At 39.4% G+C, this 23,576-nt stretch overlaps 1 protein-coding gene across 1 annotated transcript in view; it reads right to left on the reverse strand.

The window, feature by feature from the left end:
• cacna1c (calcium channel, voltage-dependent, L type, alpha 1C subunit) overlaps positions 1–23,576 on the reverse strand; it is a 173,184-nt gene that overhangs the window by 30,904 nt on the left and 118,704 nt on the right. The window contains exons 11-33 of the mRNA XM_061029521.1: positions 19,493–19,583; positions 16,144–16,170; positions 13,820–13,980; positions 13,587–13,660; positions 13,285–13,436; positions 12,769–12,970; positions 12,281–12,401; positions 11,767–11,881; positions 11,111–11,243; positions 10,950–11,019; positions 10,703–10,835; positions 10,399–10,528; positions 9,032–9,091; positions 8,541–8,647; positions 5,847–5,934; positions 5,640–5,747; positions 5,448–5,500; positions 5,198–5,344; positions 4,809–5,010; positions 4,098–4,256; positions 3,872–3,982; positions 1,026–1,109; positions 124–207 (exon numbers count right to left, since the gene is read on the reverse strand). Of these exons, the coding sequence (XP_060885504.1) occupies positions 124–207; positions 1,026–1,109; positions 3,872–3,982; positions 4,098–4,256; positions 4,809–5,010; positions 5,198–5,344; positions 5,448–5,500; positions 5,640–5,747; positions 5,847–5,934; positions 8,541–8,647; positions 9,032–9,091; positions 10,399–10,528; positions 10,703–10,835; positions 10,950–11,019; positions 11,111–11,243; positions 11,767–11,881; positions 12,281–12,401; positions 12,769–12,970; positions 13,285–13,436; positions 13,587–13,660; positions 13,820–13,980; positions 16,144–16,170; positions 19,493–19,583 (2,612 nt within the window). The remainder of the gene's footprint in view (positions 1–123; positions 208–1,025; positions 1,110–3,871; positions 3,983–4,097; positions 4,257–4,808; positions 5,011–5,197; positions 5,345–5,447; positions 5,501–5,639; positions 5,748–5,846; positions 5,935–8,540; positions 8,648–9,031; positions 9,092–10,398; positions 10,529–10,702; positions 10,836–10,949; positions 11,020–11,110; positions 11,244–11,766; positions 11,882–12,280; positions 12,402–12,768; positions 12,971–13,284; positions 13,437–13,586; positions 13,661–13,819; positions 13,981–16,143; positions 16,171–19,492; positions 19,584–23,576) is intronic.

Consider the following 23,576-nt stretch of genomic DNA (forward strand, 5'->3'; position numbering starts at 1 on the left):
GCGGCTGAAGTTTTCTAAGTATTTGAAAGCATGCGTGATGAGTATCAGCGCTCGGTCTGTTTGTGTGTGGGGGAATGGCAGAGCAGGCAGGCAGGAAGGGAGGGAGGGAGTTTGACTACTTACGTTAACCTCAGTGATCGCTATGTCAACAATGCTACCCACAACTATCAAGGCATCAAATGTGTTCCATGCATCAACAAAATAATGCTGCGTAGGGGTGGAAGAACAGAAAAACAACAGAAGAAAAGGACAGAACATAAGAACATTTAAAAAATGGAAAGAATGGCAATGAAAAGAGAGAGGAGAAAAAAATAAGATTATATACATGAACACTGAAGTTCTTAGTAGGAGGAAGGGACAGAATAAAAATAATTTAAACAGCAAAAAAAACAAAAGAAGGGGCAGTCTGAAAGAGATGGAGTGCAGAGGTAGAGCAGCGCCGATTGGTCATGCTTGTACATGAGAAGAAAATACAACAACAAGAACAGTAAATAACAAATTGCAACAAAATCACAACTTAAAAAACGCCGCTGTTGCTGCAGTTTAAAAAAGAAAAGAAATAAATGTGTAAGTTGTTTAATGATTGGTCAGTGAGTTAGTTCAGTTAGTGAAGGAAACAGACCTGAGGACATGTCACAGTCTGACAAAAAGTGGAATACCGTGAAGAATAAAGAACGAGAACGCCAGACAGAAACCCTTTGCATTCAAAGCTTCACCTGCCTGAGATCCTTCTAGTTTTCTTATTTAAAACCTACTAACAGGATCATTCTTGCTCAGGAACCCTTGTGGTTGGCTTCCCCTGAGTAGCAGCGGCCATCTTGGAGTCAAGGATGGAGGGAGAAGGGAAGCAGGAGAGAGAAGAAGTAAAGAAAGAAGGAAGAGAGATACAAAGAGGAAAGACAGCACAACACAAGATAGCCACAAAGGACAGGAGAGTGTCAGGAAATGGACAATTGAGGAGAAGCAAGAGGGCACAAGACAGAGAGAAAAGAGGGAGCGACAAGGAGAGTGGGCTTCGTACTTACGTTGATCTCACTGAGAATGACGTCTATAATGCTGCCAATTACGATGAGGAAATCAAACACATTCCAGGGATCACTAAAGTACCCCTACACAGGATGAGGTGAGCAAGAGGAGGAGGAGGAGGAGGAGGAGGAGGAGGGTAAGAAAGGTAGGTTAGAAGGAAAACAACATCTGCTGCTACTTCGCAGCCCTCTTAAGGTGGTATGAGGTCGTACAGTACACAAAGGCAACAAAAAAATCAGCTAATGACCGACTACATGAAGGAATTTTAATTCTAATTCTAATGAAACTAATCAATTTGTTTCCTCTGCAGTATTGCTTCATCGAGCGCAGCTGGCTTTCCTGTCAGGATGGCGTGTTAGATAGCAGTTACTTAAGCATCTTGGGGCAATTCAGCGAAACTGTGGCAGTGATTATACTGAAAGCTCACTTTGTTTACTTAACTTATTGTTGGCAATTCATCAGCAGCAGTAGTACAAAGTGAGCATTTATGAAAAACATCCACATAGCTTCAGGCAAAAACAGAATAATTTCAGCTGGTGAAATAAAAATATATTATATGGACTGAAAAGGAGAAGTTGTTTTCTTCTTGCTCACTCAGAATTGTTATCACTCTGAGCTTGGAGGGATAATTATGTTCCTGTGTCTGTGACGGCACTTTTTGCAACAGGATTGGAGAAAAACTGATTCTCATTGTATGTCTAAAAGTTGTTTGACATCTGATCAGGGGAAATAGAAGAATCCATTTTTGGATAATGAGATGTGAGGCCACTATCTTTAAAAAATGTTTAACTTTCAAACAAGCCCCATAAAGTTGAACGACTCCAACATAATGTTTAGCGTCACACTGATAAATATGCACATAGTACATAAATACATGATGGGAGAAAATCTATCTTCCTCATCTATTTTAAGCTTCATCATCTGTCAAATGCAGCTGATGTATCATCATAAAAAAACAAAAACTCTTTTTTCAGCAAAATTCACCTGCAGCTGTTACTACATGCAAAATAGTACAAGCTTTTCTTTGGATTGAATATTCATTTTAATCTAGTGTTTTTTTCTAGTTAGAATATTAATGTAATATCAGTTACACACATAGTATATAAATACATATGTGTGCTGTGATTAATTTGGTTTGATACACTTCCATAGGCACACATTAGTTTCAAATAATAAGCGATTAGATGATGAGAACCTTAAAACACATTATAAAAACACAGTTTAAGTGTCAACATGAAACAGAAGCTCCTCAAAGGCAGAGGAGACAGTACAAGCAATTCAAAGTTTATATGTATAAATTTACAGTTCAACTTATGCAAAGAAAAACCGTCCTGGCGCTGATCCCATTTGTGTAATACCTGAGAATAAAAGTGTTAGTGAGCTGGTCCTCTATGTGGCGGCTGTATGAAGAAAAAAGTTTATAAAAACAAACCAGGATTATTAAAGAACATCCAGGAGTTGTAGGTCACACACAAGTACACACGTGCATTCCCATGAGCAATGCTCAATGTGGCTTGGGAACATGTCTTCATGTCGCACATAATCGTTACATGTAGACTTATTTGAATTAACAAAAGTGAATGAGTGACTATTTGAATCGTTTCTCAAGGTATTCAACTTGTTACCGGTCACGACGTCAGAGAAACTCTGACTTACTCATTAAAAAAAACCATAAATAGGAGCTGTAAAACTAATTTTAGAAATCTGGCATTTTACTTCAACATTACATAACATTTCATTTATAATGCAGTGCGGCATGAAGGCAATTCCCAAGCCTTAAAAGTTGTCCTGCGCAGTTAGGAGGATGTTCCAGCTGCGGCTTCATGTGCCTGAAAACATTGAATGCAGAATGTTCTACAGACTGGTACACGCACATCATTACATACAAAAGTAATTACATGATCACTGGGTGTTGTCCATTTCATCCATCTCCACTAAATCATCACATTTTAAGGACAACAAAATAAAGTCTGAGCATGAAATGTATTCTATATTCTACCTCACCCACTAACCAGCTGTAACTCATTGCATAACATAATAAAAAACAATATACATTATTTCCTCCAACACAAAAAGTTCTCTTTTTCTTTATAAACCCCAGGAGGTTGGTTTAAATGATTCTCTATGATGTTGTTAATTTTGTAAGAATAGACATACCCTGTTGAACGGTATACCTGAGGGCAAGCTACTATAAGAGAGAAGAAAAGAGTTGCCCTTGGCAGGGGGTTTAATCTCCCCTTCGTATTTAAAGAAGCCTGTCAGTGAGCTGAAGAGCAAATGACTTGATGTGTCATTTCTGCTTGGTTGAAATAATCTATAAATATCATCAGTTACTGGGAATAAACATGTTCTTATCTACAGCCTGTACAGTGCATCTACTTAGATATGCCTCAGATTGTACAATCAAATGATGTTTTTGCTATTGATTTTGTGAAAGGATTTTCCACTAACCCAGCTATAACAGTGAGAATAATTCCCTTCTGTAACTGTTTAAATAGATGATGGATCAGGAAATTCTGTGATTGGACCAATATAGACACAGAGCTACAAAGCAACAGCGGGAGGGTAACAAGGGAGCAGTCAGATTAAAAACCACATGAAGCTGTTTGCTTAACAAGTTTGAACTCTCTGATGTCATAATCATCACCCGGAGGAAATCAAACAGAGATTCAGTTCAACAACAGTAAGGAGTTATTTACAATAACTGTGAAGAAATCATGAAATGCTATTTAATGCTGTAGTCTATATTCATTTATTATAATACATTAGTATTAACAGCTGTAACCTACTGTACTGTACTTTACCACCATGCTGTTCTATTCTGCAGCTATAGAAGTGGACCTACCCTGGGTTTGAAGGCAATCAGTTTTAGAATCATCTCCACAGTGAAGAGTCCAGTGAAGAGCATGTTAAGGATGTTCATGGCATCGTTGAAATTTTTAGTCTGCCCATGATGCTGCAGAGACACATAAACAGCTCATTAATGTCGGTAGAGAAAGGCTGGTTTATAGGAGTTTATTTTAAAGCCCTCGTGTTAACCATCAGTGAGTGTATATGTGTGTGTGACTTACCTGCATGGCCAGACAGATAGTGTTGAGGAGGATGAGGGTGAACATCAGGTACTCAAAGTAGGTGGAGTTGACCACGTACCACACTTTGTACTGGTAGGGATTCTTGGGGATGTAGCGGCGCAATGGACGTGCCTTTAAAGCGTACTCCACACACTGACGCTGTGACAAGCAGAGACATAATGTGAGCAAACACAGACCAAGACATTCGCCTTTTACATTTGTGTGGTGGTGTCTTTCTTCACCACTCTGTTTTTCTTTACTCAGACTGTCATGGAAGTAAGGATGTACAATTGCTTTTTGGAAGTCTAAAAAAGGACATTTTCAAACAGGCTACTCCTGCATTCTCTCTGTGTATTTCCTCATCATTACAGAGAACACAGCTGCAGGGACTTGGCCTAGCTCTTTCTGTTAGCGCAAGTCTCAGCCTCTGTCTGAGGTGCTGCCGCTCCCTCCTGGCTGCACTCCTGAAGTAGTTCAGCCCCCCCCCCCCCCCCAAAAAAACTCATGTTCAGCCTCGCCAGAATCTCCCACCTCTCCCCCGCCTTCCTGGCCTTCATTCTCCCTCCCATGTGCCTCCTGAATGACAAAATGACTTTCATGGCAGAACAGCAGAGTCACTCTGCCTTTGATTGTAACCAGAAAAATCCTACTGTCCTGCTGCTGAAAAACTGAAAAAACTGCACTTTAACACTCACAAACGTGCAGCCTTACCTGGTTCTTGTCAAGCTCACAGTTCTTATATTCCTGCTCTCCTTGCTCCTGGAATGTGACGATCACAAAACCGACGAAGATGTTCATCATGAAGAAGGCGATGATGATGATGTAGATGATGAAGAAGATGGAGATGACGACGCGGTAATTGTAGATTGGCCCGACATCCTCAGCGTGAGAGTCTATGGCCCGGTACAGTAATCTGAAGAGAGGAGGAAGATGAATTATGCAGGGCAGCAAGAGGAGAAGAAGAGAGGCACTAAACCCTCAGACACTTAAGGAATAATAGAATAGGATACATAGAATTTGGAAAAACACTTAAAACAGTAGAGTGCATATGATATGCAAATGTGTATATTCATGTGTATTGTGTTTGTATGTAGACACACCCTGGCCAGCCCTCGAAGGTAGACACAGCAAAGAGAGCCATCATGCCTTGCAGGACGTCGTCGAAGTTAAAGTCGCTATTCTCCCACACCCTCAGGGCTCTTTCAGGCTTCCCAACATCACCATCCTTATACATAATGTAGGAACCCCTGTGAACACAAGCAGACAAACACAAATTCACGTGTTCTGTCCAGTAGTTATGTTTTAAGGGAGAAATAATAAGCTTGCGTGCAGGCTGGACGGCTCTCTTACCTGCATTCTGCATGATTTTGTTTAGAGCTGTCGGTACAGAAGAAGAATTTGCCCTGATGGAAAAAGATCAACAACTCAGTATTGGAAAAAGAAAACCACACAAAAAAACCTACAGCTGTGACATTATCAGTGATGACATTCACGAGGCCTGCACACAGGTCTAGACTCTTCTTTTCTTCCTTTTGTCTTTACCTTAAAGAGCTGTACTCCGATACAAGCGAACATGAACTGCAGTAGCGTGGTGACGATGACGATGTTGCCGATGGTCCTGATGGCCACAAACACGCACTGCACTACATGCTGTAAAAACACAGCAGGAGTGATGGTGAGTTCATTTATTGTAAAGAAGAGTGCAAGTGTGGATTCTGTGTTTGTTTGTTTCTGCACGAGCGCTCTTACCTTCAGTCCCTTGGCTCTGTTGATTGCTCTCAGCGGTCTGAGCACTCTCAGAACCCTCAGGATCTTCACCACGTTAATTGCACTGGACCTGAAACACACAGGGGGTTAAACTGCTGACCAGTGCATCAGATTAAACACACATCTTACTGTTGAGATATCTTCTCAAAACTGGAACAACTCACAGCACTTTTAATAGCATCTGTGTTGAAGGTTATTAACAAAAACTAAAGCAGTGGTCAAAACACTGTGGAGACTGAGACGACTCAACACACACGCTAAGGAAATAAAAAGACCAACAACTGAAAACATATCACGTCTGATGATACAAAAATGATCCTAAAACTGTGAGTAAAAATGCTTATTTAAAAAAAAAAAAGATCTTTAGAGACAAGTAAATAAAAAATGGATATTTAAAAAAAAAAAAGTTAAATTAGAGTAGGGGAAGAACATACTTTTACATAAGATATGTCAATTATAGACTTTATGCTGGAAAATAAACAAAATTCAACTCTCTTTTAAACTATGTTACCGTATATCTCAATTGTGAAGCATTAGATTTGAGGGAGGTAAAAAATTTTCAGGTCAAAAACATGATGATTAAGCTTAAGTAAGATGGCAAAAAAAAACATGAACTAATAATAAACAATACAAATGGACATAAAACACAGCACAACACATATACATACGTTTCACGTACAAACACACAGGAGAACAGCACAAATAAATCCACACAAACACACACGTTTACAAGCAAACAGAGAAGTTACTGTGCTGTAAGAGAGTTTCAGGTCAAGCCAAAGGTCAAACAGTATGACCTTCTAAAGGAAGTGGATCAAAAGAAGAGTTTTACATACTAACCAAAAGAATCTAATGAATACCTTGACATTTTGATTTTTACCATAAATGCTTGAAAGAGCTTCAACATTGGTCCTTCTGTTATCTGAACCTGGCTTTCAAAGCGTAATTATTATTACTTGATTTAAAGAGGTATAAAAATGTCTATTCTTTATGTTAAACGTCAGCATAGAAAGCAAAGCAGTCATTCAGGTAACTGAAGAACAAATGAAGGAAGGTAGAAGGAAGAAAGCATATTCAAAATGTCAATGTATCCTTTCAAGGGAGTAACTTATAGATGGGCAAAGAAGTGATTTAACGGGAGTGATATTACTTTGTGTCGGCTTTTAACAGAAAAGTGAGGAGCGTTGTGCAACTTTTTAGACAGGAAGGCAACGTTTTAGGGAAGTTAAAGGTAGTTCACGTAGAGTAGGATGTTATCAGTAAGATATTACAGTCAAACCAAGTGCTCTAATATATTCTAGTGTTAGTTCGATCCATACACGTTCTATACATTACCTCTTTAATGATGTATATCTATGCAAAAGATATAGATGTGCTTCAGTTTCTTGACTTAGAGGAACAATTCACATTTGACACCATTTGAAGACTGCCTAATTGTGACCACTTTCTTTAAAGAGCAGAAATACGCTTTCCATATACATATATACAACATATATCTATCATGTTGTGATCTGTTTAAGGACTAGTTCTTCTTTTCTATAGCTTCTCTGCAGTGTGAACAGATACTTCAATGACAACATGCCAAAAGATTTCATAGAAGAGTCTATCTCTAAGAGACACCAGGTGATTGTGTTATTATTGTTAGCAAAACAGTGTCAAGGGGGGGGGGGAGACATTAAAACTACTGAATACAACACCATCACAATTAATTTGACTGTGATATATTCAAGACAAATCCTGCACACAAACTACTTTTAACAGGCAAAACCACTGAGTTTTAGCATTCAGGTGTCATTTCTATAACCTGGGAGAGTTCAGCAGAGTTTGACCCGTCTACAAGTCCATGACAAAGACTGATGAACAAACATATCAATATTTACCAGATATGATGATGACAGTAATGTAAGAGGACCCATAATCACAAAAGATACTCTTGTTCTTGAATATGATCCCTGCGAGGAGACATTTTGGCAGGCATTGAATGCAAAAGCATACAATGTGCTCATAACAACAAAACCCCTCATTTATGATCAATACTGTGTAATCCTTCTACACTCAACCCTTGTTGATCACATCAGATCCATTTTTCTCACTTGAAATGAGGCTTTGACTTAACTCTCCAAGACTATAGAAATACCAAATCAAAAGAGTGACACTTTTACACATTAAAGGTGAAGGTCTGTTAAGGGGGTTATTGATACAGACTAATGTGGACTTACTTCGAGAAGTCTAGACTATTAAGCGTTAGAGACAGAGAGTGTAGCATAGCATATTAAACATCAGAGATATTGCAGTGTTCAAGGAGTTATTTGCTACAAGAAGCAGAGAACATTTTTAATAAACATCACAAAGAGAGAGATTGGGAGTAATGAAGTGTAAAGTTGTTAGAGAACAGAGAGAAGTGTGAATGCATGAGGTAATTTACAAATGAAAATGTCCTCACTCAGCCACTTAGCAATTTGATCTGTGTGTTCTTAGATTGGACAAGGAACTCGTACACTAGTCATTATGTGGCTGACTAGTCCAGTAGTTTAACATTTAATAAAACAATTGTATGTTTGATTACACTCAAAGATTCACTGGCAACATCCATGGAACGTACTGCCAAATAATGTTGTTAGTATCAGTGCACAACAATTGAGAAACATGCAATAGAAAACATGAAGTTTCACTCACTGTATTCCAGAGGAGATGAGAGACACACTGACCACCACCAGGTCCAGAATATTGAAATAATTTCTACAGAATGAACCTTTATGGAGGAATGCTCCATAGGCTGTCATCTGTAGAGGTTAAAGTTCAGATTTTGGAGTCAAACAAAGAAGAATGAAGTCACATCTTAGTAATGCATACGGGGGAATACGTACCTGCAAATTGTCTCTCTCTTTTAACTTACTTTACGGAAGGTTGACTACCAAAATCACATTGTTAAAAGTTATCTGAAAGTCATCTCTACAGAGTTCTCTACCCTTCTCAACAGGCTAAAACAAACATCGACCGCTGTTTGCTGCTTTGCATAGCAAAATATCAGCAGCAAAAACGTTAGATTCTAATGTGTCCTACAGGTAGAAAATGTTTTAAAAGATCGGTAATACATGAGAGAGTGCACATTCATAATGCTGCACTTGCAGGCCAACTTTTCCTACATCTTCATCATTAAATACTACCTTAAGTATGATCTCTATGGTGAAGAGTCCAGTGAAGACATGGTCTGCATAGCCCAGGATCTGAAACACAACAAGAGCATGATTTACATCGATTTATATGAAGAGTATTATAGCAGTTTTTCTTAAGTTACATGATTAACATACAGATTTAGTTCATGTGATTTATCTGCCATGATAGTATGAACTAAATTGTGAACAAAACATTGTGAAACAACATGTTAAAGAAAAAAATCTACATGACCAACTCATCTGTCGTATTAGTGTTAGTGTTCTCGGCTAGCGTGCAAATATTTACACAGAAAAAAAGAGAGAGTAAAGAAGAGGGCCAGATCTTCAGGGGTTTATGTTGAACTCATGAGCTACTGTAGAATATTCTTTGATGACTCCACAATACACTGAAATATTAATGAGCTTCAGGTCTGAGGATAATACATTCAGATTTGACTTCAATAGACTCAGGAAAAAAAGAGCAGTTGCTGAAAAACAGGATGTATTATTTCATTAAGGCTCAGAGCAAGGTTAATTTAGTTGGACTAATAGACAGCGGTCTCTACTGTAGCCAGGGAAAATAGAATAAAGCAGATCTTTATTAGCCCTCAGGGGGGGTTGCCTTGCTCACTAAGGGATGAAATAATATAGAAACGCAGACACAGAACAAACAGTGTGTCTTTTCTTTATATTAAACTGTAGCTTACAAATGACACCCATAAACACTAAACAACATTACTGTAATATATAAATAATATGTTGTTCTATTGGTGTATAAAACTACAGTGCAGATTTATCTTTCATAACAGTACAGGTTATTGGGGTTTAGAGTTGGATTCATCCTGAATATAAGGTATCTGTTTTAGTATACAAATGATTAAAATACATTTTTTATACTTTGACATAAAGATTGCAAAAGCCTGAACTATCAACGCGTTTTCGTTGTCGTCTGGGTAAGATTGGATTACTCTTTGACTTTGGATATACTGTTAAATTCCAGTCTAGCTAAAAATTAAAAACTTAATTAAAAACTTAAACGATCAAAATAAAACTTAACAGGCGTTTCACATCTTCTTAACATGAATTTAATCACAGTCGCAGTCCTCTGAAATAAATCTCATTAAGTGTAACAGGCCAGTCGATCAGTGCTGGTTCCTCTATATGTTGCTGTCGGCTATAACCCATTTAGCACAGAATGCATGTGGGCAGCTAATGATGACTGTGTATACTTCAGTCCACAGCTATATGTATATCTGGGTCTGAGTGTGTAAATAAGGTGTCTTCACTTTAATGAATGGTCGTGTGTGCGTGTGCGTGTGTGTGTGTGTGTGTGTGTGTGTGTGTGTGTGTGTGTGTGTGTGTGTGTGTGTGTGTGTAACCTGGTTTCTGAAGGAGTCATTCTTGACCGGGTCTTCTGCTGCCAGACTGATGCTGCTCAGCAGGATGAAAAAGAGGATGAGGTTGGTGAAGATGTTGTGGTTGACGATCTTGTGGCACAGGACCCTGAATCTGAAAAGCAAAGTGAATGAAACGGGGGCAGAGAGAGAGAGTGAGAGAGAGGGAGAGTGAGAGAGAGGGAGAGTGAATCATGTTTGAATCTCCAGTTACAAAAAAACTGAACTTTTGGTGATCACAGGAAACAAGAACAGAAGGTGGCGGGGATGAACTGAAGGATCTTCTTACTTATTGGTGTCGCTGAAGACAAAGAAGGCGCGGGCCTCTGGCATGGGAATAGCCTTCTCCTTCAGCTGAACGTCAGAGAGTGGCCGCGGCCTCGGGCCCACTGGCATCTCTGGCTCATCATCATCCTCGTCTCCTGACGGGAGGGAGGAAAGGAGAGTGGAGAGAAAAACAGTTAGTGGAGAACATAGAAGTAAGAGGACAGACATCAATTCTTCTAATAAGATCTTTCTTCACATATATAGATCACCTATGTAGTCATTGGCAGGATATGGGTTCTTCTCCTCGCTCTCATCTCCACAGTAGTCATCCATGTTTATCTGAAGAGCAAGAACAACATATATTCATTGATTTCGTTTCTTTGACTCTGAACACCCTTTATGTAAAGTCATTTTGTGTGTCTCTGTGTACCTTAGTAGCAGTGTTGGTCTCTCCATCAGAAGTGATGGACTTCAGCTCTATCTTCTCCTTCTTCTTCTCCTTCTCCTTCTTCTCCTCCAGAGGTGGCTTCTCGTTGTTATGACGCTTCTCTGGGCTGGCCAACCTACAGAAAGCGAGAAAAAGGATAATGCGCACCTTCATTTCTACCAGAAGAACAAAATGAACACTTAGTTTCATGTCAGTGGTGTGGTGTATTTCAGAGTGTTGTTATGATCAAGCTAAAAGGACAGTGGGTAGGCAAAAGGTTGTTTTGCATCACACTAATTCGCTGATCAATACAGGTGGCAACCAAGAAGGAGACATTCAATAATTTGTGCCACTGAGGGAACTCTATTTCCCTAAGATTCACAAAAAACTCTGACAAATTAGCTTTTTTAGGTAATTGCTAATATTACCCAATAAAATCAGTTTAAACAGAAAAGCAAAGCAGCAAATGTCAGCCTGCCTTAAAAAGCTTCTAGCTCGTGTTATAATTGTTAAGCATCTTTATTACTTTGATTTCAGCCCTACAGTTTCAGCGTCCTTAAATGTGGCATTTCTGTCTATCTCTGTTGCCTAAGTTTAAGGCCTCCCTTTCTCCTGTTTCATTTTTCTTTGGATTTCATGTTTTCTTGTTCTAGTTTTACCTGGCCAGTTTCTTCCTCTCCTTCTCCTCCTCCTCTTCTTTCTGCGCTGATGTCAGGCTCTCAGCATCTGCAAGATTGTCCACAGCGATGGCCAAGAAGACATTCAGCAGGATATCTGATCAGAGGGGTGGAGTTAAGGATGTTGCTGACCCTTAAGATCATCACTGTGTTTAGTTGCAAACAATCCTGGCGGGCTCTGTGAATTATGAGTAACCTGTCCTGCTCTTGAAAGTCACTAAACTGCTGCTAATGCACAGCAGCAAACAAAATATATACCCAAAATCTTTCCTCGTGTAACAGCATCTCTGTAAGGAGCTGGATCTGATTGTATTTACATCACAAACAAGCATTATCCAATTGATAAAATCTAATTTATCAGAATCAGAAAACAAGTAAGGCTCTCAATCTAAGCTCCAGAGTTTTTGTGTGGTTCTTTTCATCACCGATCAGCCCTCCAACACCAGGCTACTATTTAACTATATAATGTAAGCCTCGCTCTGCTGCAGCAGGATACAGTTTCCGCAGATGAAGAGGATGATGAAGTAGATGCAGACAAGCATGCCAGGAAAGGATGGTCCACCGTAAGCCATTATACCGTCATACATGACAGAGTTCCAGTCCTCTCCTGTCAGGATCTGTAGAGAAAAACATGGGAAAATCCCAACATACAGAAGAAGTTAATTATAGCTCACAAAATAAAAATATACAATATTTATTTACAATATTTTAATTTATTTTGATTTCATCATATTAATTTCTGCCTAATCATATATTTATCTTTTTCTTAATCTTCCTTTTTATTTATTTTAAAAGTTCTTAATATAATGTTATTCAGTAAGACATTTTGAATTTATATGCTTAAACAAAACCTAAAAAAAACACTTTAATTGGAAAGAAGTGACAGTGATACATAACATGAAATGTCATTGTATTGTAAGACTATTGTAAGAGTCATGGAAGAGAGATGGGACTGGGAAACTCTGCAGTCCGCAGCTTCATCACCTGAAACACGGTGAGCAGAGACTGGGGAAAGTTGTCAAAGGTGCTGCGTCTGGTCTCATCAAAGTTGAATTTCCCCCCAAAGAGCTGCATGCCGAGGAGGGAGAAGATGATGATGAAGAGGAACAGCAGGAGCAACAGGGAAGCGATGGAGCGGACGGAGTTAAGCAGGGAGGCCACCAAGTTTGACAGGGAGTTCCAGTATCTGAAGGAGAGATGTCCAGTTAATGTGAGCAAAAAAATAAAAGAACATACTGTACATCAGAAGATATCTCTTAAAAACACAGCACCATATCTGACTAATTTTCCCAGATGTCTGTCATTTTCTCTCAGCATTGTGCATCCTGAGGATATTTGGTAACACAATAGTCGCGATTGTCTTTAACTGCCGAAAACGGCTGCGGGTGGCTTTCAAATGTATGTGCATGTATTAGTGTTTGGGAAAAGGAAAAGGGATACACACTCTTTGTCAGCAAAACTTTATCCATTATTGTCAGACTGACGATCGTCTATAATTACCTGGTTATTTTGAAGATTCGAAGCAAGCGTACACAACGTAACACAGAGATGCCAAGAGGAGACATGATCTTTGTTTCCACCAGAATGGTCTCAAGAATTCCTCCGCACACTACAAAGCTGTCGAAGCGATTGAAGAGGGACACAAAGTACGCCTGTGGAGAGAGAGAGAGAGAGAGAGAGAGAGAGAGAGAGAGGAGAGGTTTAAGGTAGTTGAGGTGAGAATTTTCTACCTTGTCTATCTTAGAGTTATGAAAATACAATCTCTTAATAGAAACAAACAAACATAGAAGTGAGCCACCTACCTGTAAACCCAGGCTGTACATCTTCAAGAGCATCTCCCCGGTGAAGAGAGCTAGCAACACCTTGTTAGCTATGTCTGAGCGGGAGGAAAGAAAAGGGGGAGATTCCAACATAAAATAGGGAAAATGAGACCAGTAAAAGGACAGATCTCAAAAAAAGGTAACGAGTTTAGTAACAACATAAAGTGCTATGTCGGGGCTTGAAATTACTTGAATGTGTGTGTGTGCTTTCATACCTTGTACATCTGTTAACCACTGAGGCTGCTGGTGGTGTTCGGAGGCGATGGTCAGAGTGTTGAGGAAAACCAGGAAGATGACCAGCCAATAGAAAACCTGGGATTTGACTCCAGCCCGGCACTTTCTCCTACACAGCCGGTTCCACCTCCGAGAGTATCGACTGAGGAGGAATAGGCAGAGATAGAGAGATGGACAGGTGAGGAAAGATTACAGATAGAAAGGGTAAGGAAATAAGGGACAGAAAGGCATTGGGAGGATGAGGAGCAGAGAGTGGGATAAGGCAGGAGGAAGAGTAGGAAAGAAGGAGTGAGAAAAAAATTAAAAAGAGGAATGGAAAAACAAGCAGCAGAGGAGAGAAAAGATAAAGAAAGTGTCAATTAGTCTGTCTACAGAGTAGTGATGAGATCAGCCTTTAGCCTGTGGTTTTCTGTTGTTTGAGGGGCAGAGCTGTGGAACAGTTAGTCATCCTCAAAGACGTTTCACACCAAGAAAAGAGCTTTGTAGCAGAATGAGATATGCTCCATTTGAAGGAAAAGGCTAACAAATGTATATTGAAAAGTGTTTGTTATACACATGTTAAGGGAGTTTTGGCTTCAGAGAAGACAAAATGGTTCTTTTTATCACGTCTCTTCTTTTCAGACAATTCCAACAATTGTTCGGCATTGTGTTGAACACAAACTCTTTTGAACTCTTCTTGCCCTCTACTGTTGAAAATTAAAGTTATTGTTTCTGGTAATTACCAGCTTCACACCTCTCGGTTGCATGTGTGTGAAAAGGTCCACTGAAAACCTCCTGGCAATTTTATTTTTGAACTGAAATGTAATTATACCCTTTTGAGATAATCTCAGTGAGAGAACAAACTGAAGACAGTCCTTGTTCTTGTTCTAAACGTGAAAAATCACCAAAGAATACACATCACCCTACATTTTTACGTGTATACACTTGTAGGGGGAAACCAAATTAGACAATGCACTTGTTCAGCTGTTTTAACATACGGAGAGTCAGTTACTCCAAATGATCTTTAAAGGTAATGAGGATCGAGTCATGTGTTAATGACAGACAAAGTGAATCAAAACAAGAAGACAACAGTCCAGAACAATTCTTACGTTATCTTGAACCAATCAGTAAAAAGATGAATCGATCGTTAAAGATTCTTCTTTAATGTTAAATGTTAAAATGCTGAATCAGAGTTGATCTGTTGAGAAACTCAAAAAGGGAAATTGCATTGGGTACAGACTGTCCGGCCGTTAAGAGGTTTACGAGACCTTGAGGTGTCTCAGTTTGTTGAGATATGTTGGTTGTAAACCGGTTCTGGCTGGATTTAGGTGTTAGAGAATGGAACGGGAACATCCATACATGACCAGCCTCTATGACATTGGCAGCAGAGATATGACTGCACTAGTGGAAGGCTTGTTATCAGGCTGACAAAAATGCTTTTGAAGTGTGGAGTCGGCTTCCTGGCGCCGGTACGGTTATAAAATACCTTCTTGTTAGACAACGGAGGTTGAACAGACAGTTGTATTTTTCTGCGCTTCATATTTTTTTTCCCAAAGGAACCCACAACACCAGGTGATTTATCATGTACTGTAACTTCTTCTCAAACAGATGTCCACAATAAGCTGAAGGGTTTTCTCTCTCAGCCTATCTCAAGTTCATGTTTTACTCGTCTTCTGTTTGAGAGTGTGAGCCATGATGCCCACACTGAATGTTACATGAGTACACGACTCACATCACAACACAAGCAGACATGCACTCCTGAAGTTAAATACAGGTAACCTTTTGATGTCTGTGACTGTTTTTTTGACTTTTAGAACGTTTGTTGCGAGCGTGTATTTTAAGGTGACGCAGTTAGTTGTTGTGGAAAATAAACAACAGTCTAATAGTTTTACATTTGAGGACGCTGAATTGACTCTTATAAAAGGTTTAGATGGCAAGATCCAACCAATCTGATCAATACGGAGTCCCAAGTAGCAACAACAGGTGAGTTCAGCCTAACTTAGCAGGATTTGTTGCTTGGAGCAGATCCAGGCTAGTTGTGACCCTACTCTTAGTTCTGTGCTAAGCTAAGCTAAGCTAACCTAAGCTGCTCGTTGTAGATCCATTTTTGCTCTCAAGAATTAGAGGGGCTCAATCTTCCGGTCCTAGCTCTTGGCAAAAGTACTTCAAAATCAAGGCTGATTGTGGCTATTTGAGTTTGTCTTGTGTTTCTTGTGCACAGTTGTTCACAATCACACCTCACACACATCCAGCGCCTGTACAGATACCACAACAGTTGAGACATTAGAGCAGCTGGATAAAAGGACCATGGTAAACATGTACTAACCTGAACTTGGATTTGGAGATCCTATTTCTGGAACACAAAAACAGAATGAATTATACATACACACATAACACACATAGAGACAGGTACACAACATGAACGGGGTGATTTGAGTCAGATAAAGGTGAAGGAGGTCCCCTTTATCCCATTTTAGATGCAATCACCTTAAATCAGTGAGTTAGTATTTCCTGGTTTAGGTAACATAAAGTCAACTACACAAGCAGAAATCTACCTGTCTTTTCTCTACACTACTTCATTACAATAATCCCAATTCATTTAGACAAATCACCCCTGCAGACATATATACAGTGGCATCCAGTCAAAAGAAGAAAAAAAACCTCTAAATGAGGTTTTCTCCAATCAGAACTGGTGTGAACAAACACAATTTATGAATAGAAAATAGTCTGTTGATTGTTCACCACTGTTCGAGCAAACACAATCACAGACATAAAGTACTGAGGACAATAGATTATGGAAGACATTGAGAAGAAAGGAGACGGTTGAAGAATATAAAAAAGAAGAGACAAGAAAAAAAAAAAAAATCCCCCATTTGGATATTTAAATTCACAACATGTCAAATTGTTTGAACATTTTTTTGCTTCTCCAAGAGGGGGTGCATGACTGAAAAGCTTCAGAACCCCGGCTCTAATGACAACAACACTGGGGTTTTTTACTCTTTGGGACCAAATATGTACTGATTTATCTTGTAACGGCAGATAAACTGACAGACCTACTTGACTGGCTGACTGACAGAAGCAATGAAATGACTCACTGACTGACTGATTGAAAGAATAAAATGACTGACTGGCTGGATATGGAAGCTGACAGTACACACGTCTCTTCCCTCGATGTGTCCATCTAGATTAATAGATCAGCGGGCGCCAAAGTAGCTCTTACCCTGAGGTCTGTCTCCATAGCGATGTGTAGAAGAACAGACTGAAACGCTCAGTACTATCTGCATAATAGTTGGAGCATGCGCCCCTAGCTAGACTTGTTGCAGTTTAACAGAAGTATATTAACACACATGTATGTTTGTTAATTCTGGAGCTCCTGTGTGGGTGATAAAAGGAAGGCTGAAGACTCTTTGTTTTTCTGTTACTGTATCATATATACACCATGATTAGGTCAGCACTTGAGTAAACTCCCCCTGTAAATGAAAAGCTCATGAAAACCACAATAAGTGAACCCAAAGCCAAGACTTTTCTGTTTTTTTGTTTTGATCCAGAACCATTAATCGAGAAAGTAACGGACAGATTAATAACAATGAAACACATTATTAGCTGCTGGTCTAATTATCACCACAATATATGCATTAAATTGACTAAATAAATTACAGATTACAAAACTTCTGTTACTTCACTTCCTTTCCTTCTTTTAAGTATTTCCTAAGCTCTCGGATAGAACCTAAACAGTCGACTTTACTGTCCACTCTGAGAAATGTCTCTTTTTCTGCAAAAATGTAGCTCCCTCCACAGTAGAATCAAAAAAGTTGTTTTGGTTTGACACGGGACAAATAAACAAAAAAACAACATAATGAAGACAAGGTAACAGATGGACAGTGTGAGGAAGGATAAACAACGTGGGTCATCCAGGTCGTGTGCCGACTGGCTTTACTGTTCCTCTGGACAATAATTCTGTGGTATATCACTAATCAGTTGTCTATTTCATAAAAATCACTCTCTATTCTATTATATTTTTAATCTTTTCTTTTCTAATCTATTCAGCTAAATTCAAAGTGATTAAAAGTTTTGTATGTAGGTGTGTTTGCAAGTGTGTGCTGAAGTGGGCCCACTGGGGTCACAGCTCCAGTGTGGCCTTGTTTCTAAGACGAAAGAAAGCAACGCACTTGTTTGAATAATGTAAAAAAAATGAAAGGAGAGGGGGGAGTAGGAGCGTGTGAGTCAGCTGTTCGTAAGCTCCCACAGGGGAGGAGGAAAGCACTTCAGCTGCAAACACATGAAGAGGAGAGAGAGAGGGAGAGAGAGAGAGAGAGAGAGAGAGAGAGCAGAAACAGACAAGAAGAAAAGGAAATAAAACTGGAAAACGATTAGATAAGATGTCCTGAGCTATCCTCTTCCTTGAATGGTCACGTTTTCTTTGTATGAAAAAACTCGCTCTTTGACCTCTTTCATTTCTTTACATTATTTAAAAACTTTCCTATGTGAAATGTACATTTTAAAATAATTCTAACATTCTCATATGAACATTTTCAGTCCATGTGAAACTTAAAAACCATTGCATAAAATAACTTTAAAATTGAAAGTTTACAGACAATTATCCAAATTTGCTTTTTTCCCTTGATAGCATGAAGCAAAAATCATATTAAAGAGCAAAATTAAAAGCACTGTCATTTACATTTTTCCAGCTAAATCAGGATCCAGTAACTGTCATTCAAACCGTTTAGTTTTTAATGTGATCGTTAACTTGTAGTTAACATCACAGCAGAAGTTAATTCCCCCCTCATCAAAGTCATAGATTGGCTGTAAAAGGAAAAAGGTCTTTAAAATGTACAGTATGAGACTGTTAATATTTCTACTTAAGTAACAGACACAAAACTTTTCTTTGGCCATAACTGTCCCTCAGCGCACGGCCTCCGCCCCCCCTCCCCTCCCTAAGTGTTCTGATGGAGTGCAGCCATTTGAAGGACTGATCTCCATTGTGATATGCAGCCCAAAGATGACTCGGACGATGATTTTAGACCACACAGAGTCTTTTTCTTTGGTTTGGAAAGCCTGCTGCATCTCCTTCATTTGCACTTTTGTGATGACACCATCGTGCCTCTACAAACAGTATCCCTGAGTTGGCAGGGCCGTCTCTCTTCCTCCATGTGGTGGCAGGGCTAGCGGTTGGAGAAGGAGGGTTTTCAAGGGAAAAAACATGTATGAAACATTTTTAAGCCTCTGAGTGAGACATTAACAAGTTGAAGGAAGTGCTGTCCGATCAGCGTGAACTCAGCGCTCAGAACAATAAACCCAAAGGGAGTTTGACTTCACTCTCTTTTGAAAGAAAGCCATTACCCAACATTGAGATGCATTTTAAACCTTCAAACATCTCCTTACATCCACCCAAGTTCTCCAAATATGACCAGTTAAGAGTATGAATAAAACCATCTGCTCTCTTATAACCTTTCTTACTGCATGAATTCCTCAAAACATCACTGAGCCGGGTGAAACAGAGGTACAGCTTCATGGGATCAGTTGAGTATAGAGAGAGGCAGAGCTAACAGCGAAGTGTTAATACAGGAGAGACAGCAGACGGCGTTCTTCCTCAGGATTGACTGAAGGTGCCGAGTCAGCTGAGGGATGAAGGGGAGGAGAAGAGGTGTGTTTGAGAAAGAGGGTGAGGTACTTACGCTAGCCGGGTACAGCAGGTCTCCCCCTCCACGTCTCCCCCTGGGGCGTTATCTGTGTTGACAGATTCATTCTCGCTAGCTGGCATGCTCACTGAGAGACAAGAAAGGAGAAGAAAACGAGAAAGAAGGAGAGAGAGAAAGAGAAAAATGAATTTACAGGATAGGAAAGTTGTTTTACTTCCTACATGACAGCAGTCTTGCTTACTTCAGATTTTCACACACACTTAAAATCAATGCATCCAGTCCTGTGTAGGTAAGCACTGAGGAGCTATATTGAAACTGGTTCAAACACATCAAGTAATCCACCTTGAATTATATATATATATATATTTGAACTTTTACACTAACTTTCCACATTAACAATATTTACTGGTTAGGGATCCTGGGACAAAAACCTCAGCAACAGCTATTAGAAAGGATTTCAACTTCTAATCTACAGGATTGCTCAACTGCTCATGTAGTCTTAACAAATCCCCTGCGTGGTTTTATAGCTCATTTAGATAGACAGATAATAACATTCTGGAGAGTCTCCTGTGAACGTGGAGATGTTGGAGCTTGAATGTAATTTAAGCTGTGAGATCATTGGCTGTATTTGTGTTAATGCAAACATCTGAAAACCTACTTCACCGATTTTTATCAGATATGTGAACATGTAAAAATCTCACTCTTTGGTTATAAAGCCACGACGAGACTGCAATTGTGTCATTTTGGCTTTATTCAAAGACAAGTGCATGTGTAAAGGTGTCAGGATGAATGTCAGAAAGATGGAGTAAGGACAGAGTAACATGATTTGGCAGTAAAGGATGGAAAAGTGTTATAAAAAAATTCGCCGAAACAATAAGGAAGATGTGTTGAGTCTAGGGAGCGATGGAAGCATCAAGGGAGGTATAAATGGAGGGAGAGACAGAGGAAAAATGGGATGAATGTGGGACGCTTGGTTGAGAGACAGATATGAAGTGATACACTTCTTTTTATTGCTGCCGTCAGTCTTTGTCTGTCGGCAGGAATGAGCTGCACTAGCCTTATTGTCACCAATTGAAGCGCCCTCTGAGTAACAGAGCCAGATACTACTAACGACTCCCATTGCCTCTTGTGATAAAGTTATATGTCCACTGTTAAAATGAGTTCAACCTTCTCATGCAGAACTAATCTAAGCATACTAACTACGATTTTATGTGAGTTCAATCAGGAATGGAGATTTGTATTAATATTGATACCATTATCGAGACTTTCAATCAGAGTCTTTATCAATACTGACCTGCATTTTCCCGACCCAACCTTGAGCACATCATAATGTAAGCTTATGTTGCCTTATTTAGTTAGCTAGCTAGTGTTTTTCCTGCCGATGTCAACGATAACTTCAAAGTTGTATTACTATTTTGAACTAATGGGATTTCTACAAAGTTTGGGTGCACTTGCCCAGGCTGCTTTAGAGAAGGAAGATGACTGTCAAACAGCAGCATCCGGAGTTAATGTTGTTTATTCACCCCAACACAGGCAGAGGCACCGCATTTTGGTTTAATTTGAATCACAACGCTAATGTACTTATTGGCTGGCAATTAAATTGTATTTAAAAATGTTGTAAGACAGCCAATGTCTGTTTGTGCACCGGTGATTTAATTTAAAAGAAGTGACTCCACTCGAGATATAACATTACATTACAAGACCAACAAAACTTGATAGCAGCATCGATCAGCTCAAGCATTGATTGAAACTGGGATTTGATCTCTATCCCTGAGTTCTATACTGATTTGCTGATGAGAAATCTAACAAAACGTGCAAAAAGATTTCAGTATAAGTAAGGCAAATTGTTGTCATCATGAAGCTTTTTCTGAGTTATATGACCTTTAAATAAACCTGAGCAAATCATGAAGTGCAAAAAAACAAGAAAACAAGCAATGCAAAGTTTCCTTAAGCAGCATGCATTAAGTCAGAGGGGGCTGCAGTCATCAAGCCAATCTTCATTCTCAGTCAGAACTGTATACATACAAATTAAATATAAAAAAGTTTTGGTAGGTGAAAACGACTCTAGCCTTGGAATTTCTTTGTGGGACGGCTTAGTTCTCAAGGCAGGTTTGTAAAACCTGTCAACAATGGATTTAATATAAATAAGTAAATAAGATTTGCAGCATTCAGAGGTTTAAAAAAAGCAGGTTTTTTTATCATGAGCTGGCTTGTAAGCACTTAGCTAACACAATACATCAAAGTAAGCAGCAGTGAGTGAACAGTGTACTTTGCCACATGGTTGATGATGGATGAATTGTGTGTTGTAGAGACCAGGCTGGTCTCTCTGAACATTAAAGCCTCGCTCTGTGTTCTCTCACCTCAACACGTGCCACCTGCTGCTCTGCTACTTAGTTAAAAGCACTCAGGGCCCTCCGGTCTCTCCTGAGGCTAAGGCCTTTCAAATATAAAACCAGCCTTGTGGCTTCTCCTCAATGGAGCTCTGAACTAGTTTAATACCTATTGTTAGAGTAAACCCCATAGACCTCAGACAGAAGAGAGACAGAAGGAGATGAAGAAGGAAAAGGAACAGGGAGCATGGGAGGGAGAGAAACGAAAGAAGGGAGGGAATGAGAGAGAGAGGGAAGGGTCACATTTTTCAACAGTGAGACTGATTCATTCATTCTTATTAAGATTAGTACCTAAATGGTGTTTAAAAAATGAAGAAAAAGCTCTGAAAATAGACTCTACCAAAATGCACAGAACCAAAAGAAGATTCACTACGGAGGTATACAGGTACAGAACTGAGAGTGTGTGTGTGTGTGTGTGTGTGTGTGTGTGTGTGTGTGTGTGTGTGTGTGTTTATGTGAGTGTGTGTGTTAGTGTCTGTCATCATACAAAAAAAAGGCAAAAGTCGGATATTGATCACCCCTACCATTGTCTCCAGAAGTCATTTTCGGAAATTTGAAGCTGTCCCAAATCAACAAAAATGCCAAACAAGTGTTCAAATCCTCACCTAAACAATTGAGTTTCTTCATGCAGGCTTTGTTTATTCCACTATTGTTATATTTTGATTTTCAGTCTTTTTTTCTCACAAGGCACTTGATGGTGAGTTGATGAAGAATGACTGCGACCTGTTTGTATCTAAGCTTTCAAAACTAAAGTGAATGGAAAGACGTTTCTTGAGTTTTTTAGAAAATATAGCAAGTGCCTAGTGAAATGAATAAAAAGGCTGAAATTCAAAAAAGTATTTCTACTATCTCTTGCTATTAGATTTAGCATGGCTTTCAGCTACAATGCTCGGGAATTTTAAGGAAAGGAATCTGAAACAACAAGTAGAGGACTGTGGCATCACAAATATATATATATATGTAAAAAAATCACTTTTATGTACCATTGTCCCCTTGTTTTCATTTCTCATTCAGGCAGATGCAAACATTTTCCTTTCCTTCTAAACCTTTAAGGGAAAAAGTGGCTGCATCTCAATAAAGAAAAGATCTTTCCTCCCCTTATCTGAGTATTCCTTGTACTGATTGGTGTCAGGCTTTTGATTATACTTAATTAAAAGTGGAGGTTCATGAAACAGCAGTAAAGGTTTAATGCAATGAAGAAATGCAGTATTGCCAACAGCAGGGATCGTTATGGTGGCAAACTTCCAGGTCTCCACTGCAAGAGAAAATGAATATATAAAGCCTTGAGATTCATTATTATTCAATGAAAGTTGTTCGAAGGGGTTAGGCAGACATTGAGCATAAACTATTTTACAGTGTTGAGAGGCAGCCACTTACCCCCATTTTGCTTTGAAGCTTTGGAGGGGGGAGAAAAAGATGCTAACTTCAATGCAGGGGGTGAGGAAAGGAGAAGAGAGGAAAGGAGGAGAGGAGATAAGGAGAAAGGAGAAGAGAGTTGGCAGTCCACTTGCATGTCTAGGATAATATTTCCAGTAAATCTTTAACTAGTGTTGGACCATGCAGACAGACGCACACGCCTTACGAAGGAAAGCCGCATTTTTCTTCACGGCTCCACGCAGAGACTGAAAACGATGGTTCTTACCTGGGGACAGAGAGCACGGCTCAGCAAGACAAACACACACAAATACAAACACACACATGGATACACACAAAACTAGGCACTCCCAGTC

Source organism: Labrus mixtus, chromosome 22 (genome assembly GCF_963584025.1).
Source record: "Labrus mixtus chromosome 22, fLabMix1.1, whole genome shotgun sequence".
NCBI classification, from domain to species: Eukaryota; Metazoa; Chordata; class Actinopteri; order Labriformes; family Labridae; genus Labrus; species Labrus mixtus.